General features: G+C 39.4%; 2 protein-coding genes across 2 annotated transcripts; both read right to left on the bottom strand.

Moving 5' to 3' along the window:
* Nucleotides 1–306: 306 nt before the first annotated feature.
* Nucleotides 307–2,088, bottom strand: LOC113306740 (uncharacterized acetyltransferase At3g50280-like). The gene has a single exon (XM_026555651.1). It carries the CDS (start codon nt 1,969–1,971, stop codon nt 739–741), a length of 1,233 nt encoding a protein of 410 aa, XP_026411436.1. The 5' UTR covers nt 1,972–2,088; the 3' UTR covers nt 307–738.
* Nucleotides 2,089–4,090: 2,002 nt separating this feature from the next.
* LOC113306508 lies at nt 4,091–4,507 on the bottom strand. The gene has a single exon (XM_026555438.1). It carries the CDS (start codon nt 4,505–4,507, stop codon nt 4,091–4,093), a length of 417 nt encoding a protein of 138 aa, XP_026411223.1.
* Nucleotides 4,508–9,246: the final 4,739 nt, after the last annotated feature.

The following is a 9,246-nucleotide window of genomic DNA, read 5'->3' as shown; positions in this document are numbered from 1 at the left end:
GATGAGTTACTTCTCTAATCATATTCCAACTTGGTTCGTGCAGATTCTGGAAACCTTGGTGCCACTCTATGTAACAATATCCGGCTTCATCGGAGATGCACTTATGATTATCATCATGGCTGTCGGTTGTACCCCGAGGAAGGATGAAAAGGAAGACGGCTATAAGCAGTTAGGGGTATAAGCATTTCTCCAAGATTATCAGTTACAAATATAAATGAATAAGAGATTTAGACTCTCACTAGTGACTACTTATGTATTGATGCAAAGCAAATCGCAATAATTTCCGCTATAAGCATTTCACCAAGACGCTGCATTTCTTTTTCAGTATACTATTTGAGTGGAGCTGCTCAGGTCCTTCTTCATTGGATCTTACCTAACTCAGTCCCTAATATCTTATGAGAAACAAGGATAGAACTTCTAATTAGACTCGCCAGTTCATACACAATGAGATCTTTCTAATTTCTATCAAAGAAATATTGTCCAGTCACAGCAATGACCGCCAGCTTCATTTCATACTTAATCTCACTACATGATCTACATAGAACAAGCGCAACCCCTATTACATACCTAATTATATTGATCAGTTGCTGGAGATAGTATTGACGAACTCTGTGTCATTCTCCATAGCCATCAATGTCTTAGGAGAAAGACACGCTTCTACACATAAACTCCCTTCGACCAATCCAGAAATTACAGAAATCTTTCCGTCGGACTTGTTAGCGATCCCACTTCGCACTGCTATGGGTTTCCCCAACCAAAATCGTTACCATACATGTCGAACCTTGGAGACCCCCCAGTAAGCAATGTAGTACCTTGGAATATTGCAGCTCTATCTATAAATATAGGCTTCTGCACCCATGAATCCCAAGATCGCCGAATTGCTGCATCATCACGGGACATAATTCCTTGGTTCAGTAACAATGCTCCCCAACCATGTCCTTTTTCCAGCAGTTCACCCACCGTAGTTGTCGCAACATAGAAATTAACCGAATTACCAAAATATTCTTGAGGCAGTGGCGGCACCAATCTAGTTCTATTCCCAACCAATATACAGTAACTAGTCTCCGCATTTGGATCCAAATTCCTAGCACGGGTTACTGCCACCCAAAAGTGCGCGAGCAAAGCTTGCAAAGAAGAGATGCAACGGCCGTTTGTTGGTCCGATCTCTGCATTGGCTTTTGCTTTGAGCATTGCTACAGTTTCTCGTGTGAAATGGTAAAATCTCACTTCATATTCAGACCTAATAGTTGCAAATACATGGCTTTCTCGGAAACGTTCATCGTCAATAGAAAACGGTAAGCGGATGGGGCAATCTGCATTATTAAGGAAACACCTCTCAAGAATAGGCGGCCTTGAGATGGTACGGATTGATGATTTACCTCCAACTGAAGATCTAGAGATCTCAGACCATGAATTCATGAAATGCCAAAACGATGTTCCGTCACACACCGCATGATTCATGCTGCATCCAATAAAAATACCATCATTCAGTTCTGTTACTTGGACTGACAACAATGGTTTAATCAAACCATCATAATTCATGACACCATTTAGGGAAAAGAATGAAGATTCCACCACACTAGGAACATAGATCGGTTCTAGTATGTCAGCTACAGTTATGTGTTCAGCAACTGCATGAATAAACTCTGCCCCGGTTGAGTTACAGTTAATGTAGACAGATGTGGTTCCATCATCGACATGTTCTTCGATAACAAGGCCTCCAGCAAGCGGATAGAAGTGATCCAGTGTTTGTGAAAGAGAGGTCTTAAGGTTAGATATGATGTTGCAAATTGTTTCAGAATCTTGTAATTTGGGTTTAGTAAAGAGAAGACCTCGTTGAATGTACGCAGGTACGAGAAGTTGGAGATCCCATGTAGTTAAGTCAAGCCTCGTAGTTGTAGCACTACCGTTATAGCTTGCAGGTGCGACTATACTGGTTGAGATATGGTGAACCTGATCTTGGCCTGCCATTATCACCGGATATAACTCTTGGACCGAGCTCTGCTTTGAGATAGAACAGAATACAGGCTCCGCTGAAGAATTAAACCAAATCTTCTGTCTGACAATACCGATGAAGTTTAAATGAAATGTCCGATGATAGATTTTAAGACTGAGTCCATTGGATAGAATGTTGGGTATTAAGAGCATTAATGATTGCAGACGGACAGAATGCTACCAGTACCTAACTAAGAGAATGGATGGTTGAAATCGGGTCTAGCTGACACCATTGAGCAAGTAGCTATCTAGGGGCATGTTATGTTTCCGTCAGTTTTTTCATACATGTCAGTAGGTTGTCCATCCAGCAGTAATTAAGACTTCGTACGAGGTATGCGCTTGTTGCTTGTGATAACCTCTAGGCCATGGTTTTTACCCAACGGTTGATCTGATCCTGAAGATGGGCCGGAGTAGGACATACAGAAAACAGTACTACTAGTCAGGTCTACTTTTTAAAAAAAAAAAAAAAATTCAAGTCTAATTCAGTGTAGCTAATGTGCACCAGGAGCATAAGTTAAGACGGGAAATAGCTAAGGGTGCACACGGTACGGTTCGGCTCGGTTCTCGCCGAGGCCGAGTACCTGTACCTCCCAGAGATCGGTTCCCAGATTTTGGACCGGTACCGTGTACCTCGGTTCCGGTACCATTCGGTACATGTACGGTTTCGGTACGGGACCGGTACCGGTCGGTACTTTTCCAGCAGCAACATCATTGTCATTAAAACTCTGGATTTAATCAAACCTGCACCACCTAAAACTCCATTACTCAAACATGTAACACTTCATCAGTTCATCACCATTTCACTCCAAAGATACCCAAGCCATCACCTTCATCAACTTACAACTCCACCTGTAGCTTCAGCTTAACTATTTTATCCTACTATCTCCATTTCTGCATCATTAACAACATCATCCCAACACTAGTTTATTCCATTAATCTAAACCTCACTGCAACTCTAAGAAATTACAGCTCCATTCACATAATCTGCACCACCATCCCTGGAACTAAAGTTCAGCTGCATACTCAACTCCTCTTCTTCCCGAACTACAACTCAGCTCAACAATTTCATTACCTCCAGCAATCCACTAAATCACTAAACCTAATACAATTCAACTTCTCAAACACTTAACCAATTCAATCATCTCCAACTCTGACAACTAGAGCCAGTTATACCAAACAACTATCTTAACTATAACTCACAGATTCACATACATTCATATACACTCAAGATAATCAATAATCTACCAATTGAAACGAAAATACTAAACTTAATCGAAAAAGGAATCTTACCCAAGCGTTAGAATCCTCTGAAAAGCTGAATTTCCAATTCAAGTTTATAACATGCATTCAAACTCTTCAATTCGACCAAACCCAGTCTCTAATAATCCATGTAGAACCTTAAATTCAACTTCTAAATCTCATTTGAGTTCCTCTTGTGAAACCCTAACTCTTCAACCTAACATCAACAGCTTCTGAACATCAATTTAAACAACAACCCATTGATTCTGCGTGCAACAGATACTCGATATCGTTAACAATTCTTCTCAAACCCTTACCTCAAGTTGGGGAAGAACACATGAACCCTAACCCTTCAATTTCTTAAATCAAACTCCCGAATCAGAAACCCTAATCTTCATCCTCAAATATTCCTTGATCTCTGCTCAACCCTCACGATCTCATAATTTAATTTCATCTGTCAAAACTTTCAGAATCGCCAGAGGCGAAGAACAGAAGAAGAAAGAAAGGGAAGTAGGAAACTGAAACCCTAACCGGCTAAACCTTAGTTTATATATCCCCTTTAATCTAACGGCTAATACTGATCCTTATCCCCCAAATCTAACGGTTTATATAATTCGGGACTTTCGGTCCGGTACGGCACGGTACTTGTATTGGACCGTGTACCTGTACCTCCCAGACCTCGGTTCCTATTTTTGGGACCGATACATGTACCTTGTACCTCGGTTCGGTCCAAAACCAGGTACGGTTCCACCGGTTCCGGTTCGGTCCGTCGGTCCGGCTCGGTTCCTGTGCACCCTTAGAAATAGCCGATCTTTTTTTTTTGTTTTCTTTTTTTAAACAAAGGCCTTCAACAAGGCTAATGGTCCTCCTCAACTGTTGGAAGAATCCAAACAGGGGGTTTAGACCAGTACACGGTAGAACTGTTTTTTTTATCCCACAGAGCAAGCTCATGAGCTACAGAATTACAAACTCTAGGTTGAAAACTAAAAAAACAAGCAGATAACTTAGTAGAGAAAAAGAGAATGTGTTTAAAGATAGCATCACTTTCTATGATGATTTGAGATAGATGTTGTTCCACAGCTTTCTTTAAGACTGCCCAGATGGCTCTTGTTTCAGCTTCTTCAGCAGAGTGAACATCAAAGACTATGGAAGCGCAAAAGGTTGCTTTTCTTGTGAAGTCTCGCACCACATACCTTGCACCATTTTCTACAGAGATAACATCAAAGGCACCATCAGTATTACATTTAATCCAACCGAAAGAGGGGGCATCCATTTATCACAAATACTGACAGGCATGGTAGGGGATAGTCAGATTAGGATTCCTAGACTTCCTAGTGAGAAGCATAGCTCTAGATAAGACAACAGTGAAGTTCTCCTTAATTCCTTGGAAAATGAGGTTATTTCTACTGGTCCAGAGAGACCATAAGATAGCCACAAAGAGACATTGATCATCATCAGGAAGTTTAGACTGAGTATCAATTAACCAGAAGAGAAGCCAATCAATAAAAGATTTGTTCTGAAAAAATTGAGTGTTGATATTGAATTCAGAAATGAACCAGACCTTACTAGCAAAGGGGCAGGTGACTAAAACATGCATAATAGTTTCCTGAGGATCAGAACACCTAGGACAATCCACACTATGCATAGGCATCCTAGTGTGAAGGACAGTTCTGGAGGGAAAAGCATTTCTAGCTGCTCTCCAAATAAAGACTTGAATTATATAGGGTACTCTAACTTTCCAAATACACCTCCAAAGGTTTTTACAAGGGGAAGTCCTAAGGCCTCTGAGCCCCAAGTAGGCAGATTTAGAAGAAAATTTGCCATTCTTTGAAAGATCCCAAGCCCTCCTATCAGGAGTGCAAAACTGGCTTAAGGGAATGGAGATAATCTTCTGGACAGAAGCATTGTCAAAATGGGTGTTAAGGCGAGACACATCCCAACTTCTAGTTTGGGAGTCAATAAAATAAGCAACTTTAATACTAGGATCAGGAGGGACAAGAGGGTTGGGTGTGGCAGAACCCAAAGAAGGGATCCATTTATCACACCATGTGTCAATGAATTGACCATCCCCAATAATCCAGTAAATAAAGGATTTTATAAGTTCCTTGATGGCATGCAGACACTTCCAAGTCCAAGAGCAATTGGCAGTGCATTTCGCATTCAAAAAATCAGTTTTAGGAAAATATTAAGCCTTAATAACAGTAGCCAATAAGCAATTAGGATTTTCTAAGATTCTCCAGGCATTCCTAGCAAGCATTGATAGGTTGTTTAACTCATACTTTCTGAACCCAGACCTCCTTCAGCTTTGAGGGAGCATAAAGTATCCCAACCAAGGAGGTGCAACTTTCTATCCTTGGGATCTAAAGTTTCACCCCACCAGAACTTCCAGAGGAGATAATACATTCTTTTACAGAGGTGTTTAGGAATATAAAGAGCTCTCATTTGAAAATGAGGAATAGGTTGGACAATGTGCTTGATCAGAGTAGTTCTAGCAGCTTGAGATAATAGCTTATGAAGCCAGATAGAAATCCTGGCATCAATGGCTTTGAGAATACCCATATCGGTCTGGATTTTAGAATCTTGGAAAATAGTGGGGGTTCCAAGATATTTTTCTCCTAAATCTCTGCTTTGGATATCCAAAATATTGGCCAAAATAGCTTTCCTATGTTCAGAGATCTTCCTGCTAAACAAAAAACCAGATTTTTCAAAGTTGATTTCTTGCCCAGAAGCTAGGAAGTACTTTTGGAGATAGTCTTTTATGGCATGAATTTTTTTCAGTAGCTTTAGAAAACAAGAGAGAATCATCATCAAACAAAAGGTGATTCATTTCAGGAGCCTCTTTACAGACTTTAATGCCTTCTAAAGTCCTCTTTTTTTGAAGGCTATCAATGTAAGAAGATAGGGCTTCAAAACAAATGGTATAAAGATAGTGAGAGAGTGAATCTCCTTGCCTTAGATCTCTCTCAGGTTGGAAAAAACCAGTAGGTCTACCATTAAGAAGGACAGAATAGGAAACAGTAGAGACACACTGATTTATCAGCTTAACCCAATGGTTAGACAAACCCATTTTAGTTAAGACTTTTTCAAGAAAATTTCATTCAAGCTTATCATAGGCCTTAGATTAATAAGACATCTATCTAATCTTTCAAGAATCAAATCAGGACCTTGTTGCATATTAGACCAAGTAAACCTTGGTGGAGAAAAACCAGGATCATGAAGATTAAAGACAAAACAAAAATTTCTAATATTTTCAAAATCAGGGTCATCTACTTCTAAGCCACCATTTTTATCTTCAGTTCCTATGAGGGCATTAAAATATTCTATAAAGAAAGCAGGTTCATCTAAAGGGACGTTAATTTGTTGACATTGTTGTTCCCAAAAGGCTTGTCTTAGACTACTGTTAGGTTCACCATACATGAAATGAATATGGCAGGTCTTAGAGTGGATTATATCAGTAGTAGTAACGTAGATGCCCCTCAGACTGGATGATATAATGTTGAGGTGTACTTCCTTCTTACAAGCAAGAGCAAGACCACCACTTCTCCCAACACTTGGAACATTAAAAGTACAAGGAAATCCCATATTTCTTAGTTTTCTAGCTGCCATGTCTTTGTTCATTTTAGTCTCAGACAGGAAAATAATATCAGGGTTGACATTCTTACACAGTAGACTAAGCTCCTTATTAGCAGATTTTTTACCAAAACCCCTAAGGTTCCAAGCAATCATGTTGATGTTATTGACAGGGAAATGACTTATGGTATTATGAGAAGTGTCGATTAAAAGAGATGGGAGGGGTTGATTTACCTGAGTGGTAGATTCAGATCCACCACCAAGAGAGGCACTGGTACCATCACCACTCTGAGAAGCAAGTTGGGAGGAGTCGAGACTAGAACTAGCAGCGTTGAGAGGAGAATTATTGCAAACACCATTGTTGCTTGGGGAATTGTCAACAGGTATATTGTAGCTCCCAAAAGAATTAAAGACTGGTTGGGTATTGAAGGAAAAAGTAGAAAGGTCAATGGCTGGTAATTCTCCCAATTTGGTAATTGGAGGACATAACTGAGCATAATCAGGTTCAGTAGAAGTTTGTTCTTCAGGAATAACAACTATACTAGCCGGATTGGAATTAGCTCTCGCACATTTCCATAAGTCAGCTCTGGGATTAATCTTCCTTTTGAGATTTGCTAGAGCATCTTGTTCAACAATATTAGTTGTTACTCTAGTGATGATTGGACTGGTATTTGGCATAGCATCAGTTTTGAATCTTCTTGAGGAATTTGTGGTACGAATCGGACCACTAGGAGTTGACTCGGTGCCAGATGTAGAAGCAGCAACCGTAACATTTTGAGTGGTAAATTGTTTTAACACGATTGGCAAACCATTCTCCAACCGTGTCAGATATTTTTGAACAGGTCCAACATCAAAGATCTTGAGAGTAGAGGATCTATTGATAAACGGTCCCATTTGAAAAGTGTTTGATAAGCTCTTTTGAATAGAGTTATCCATACTTTGATCAATAGCTTCTGCTTTTCCTTTGTTGCACACTTCGATAGCAGTAGATTCAATTTGTATTTCTGGCATAACTTCAGATTGTTGCATAATAGTATCAGTGATGGCAGCAGATGAAGGAACTACTTGCTTGATTGTAGGAGGCATCATTAACCTAGAAACAACTGAAAGAGTATAATTGTTGCAAGATGCATCAATTTCTTTGATCTTTTTTTTGCTTTAATTTCCAAGCAGGGCAGTTACGATCTTTGTGATCAAGAATGCGACAGTGCAGAAATACATCGGAACTTTGATATGTCTACATTCAATCAGAAAAGGTTCTCTTCTACCACTTGTGAAGAGAGGAATGCCTATTGGTAAGGCTTGTTGGACTGGGATTGTAATACAAACTTTGACATTCTTCCTGAGAGGGTGTTTTCCAAAGGGATTTTGAGCTTCAAGTAGTTCCCCCATGCTGAGAGTGAGTTTCTAAAGATCTTCAAATTTTGTGAATTCATTTGGAATGTTGCATAAGATGAACCACATGATTTCCTCATCAAATGTGAGTTGATGGTTTGGAGGCCAACCTTCGGTCGGAACAACTTGTAGCACCATTAGATAACCACAAAGAAACCAAGGTTTTTGAGACTTGATTCTGTTAAAGTCCTATTCGGATAAGTAACGGATGAGAACTTTGTTTCGCTGACCATTAAAGGTAGTTATGGTTGGGTGTTGAGCTAAAGGCCAGTTATTATATATATAGAACCGGATTGAAGAAGTTGGGATCAAAGTTTCACAGCAGACATATCCCACCATACACCAATTCCAATTGGTATCTGATTCAGCTAGAACAACATTTATCAATGAAAACTGGTTTAGTAAGTGTAGAGGGTAAAGTTAATTTCTTAGACATTTGAGCAGAAAGAGTTTGAATTTCTTGATTTAGACTTTGGGTATTCTCAGAAGATTGTGGGAATTCCATCATGTAAGAGAGGTATATATATATGAATATGGGTTGATGGAGAACAGTTTTCCAAGTAACTAATATAAAATACAGTTGCAGAGAAAGGAATCTCTTATGAGAACTGTTTTGATATTGGATACAGACAATGTGGATGATGGATAAACAGGGAGAATTTGTTTGTTTATGGGTTTGAACCTTAAAAAAGGAATGAGAAATTTGTTGACTATGGTTTGGAAAATTTTCAGGAGGTATTTGGTGTAATATAGCTGTTGTTATATTGCAAGACTTGCTTTGGGAAGAGAGTTAACATAAGGAAAGTCCCTTTCATATCTTTGCTTTATTGACACTATCCCAGTAGAACAGTTCAAGTGAGCATTATGGACAAGAGTCCATGTATGGACAAATACAATAATACTTTGTTGATTTTTGTTGTAGGTAAGCTTGGGGATACAAGACGTAGTTTATGGTAGTTGTATATTTATCATGTTTGTCTCTTTTTGGGGTGACGTTTATACAATGTTGCAAACAGCCAAACGGAATAATGGTAGAGAATTGGAGGG

Source organism: Papaver somniferum, chromosome 8, assembly GCF_003573695.1.
Source record: "Papaver somniferum cultivar HN1 chromosome 8, ASM357369v1, whole genome shotgun sequence".
Taxonomy (NCBI): domain Eukaryota; kingdom Viridiplantae; phylum Streptophyta; class Magnoliopsida; order Ranunculales; family Papaveraceae; genus Papaver; species Papaver somniferum.
This window is presented reverse-complemented; position numbering and strand designations above follow the sequence as displayed.

Bases quoted from the DNA above. Each gene is read 5' to 3' on its own strand.
- LOC113306740 (XM_026555651.1), bottom strand. From the start codon at position 1,971: ATGGCAGGCCAAGATCAGGTTCACCATATCTCAACCAGTATAGTCGCA.
- LOC113306508 (XM_026555438.1), bottom strand. From the start codon at position 4,507: ATGGATGCCCCCTCTTTCGGTTGGATTAAATGTAATACTGATGGTGCC.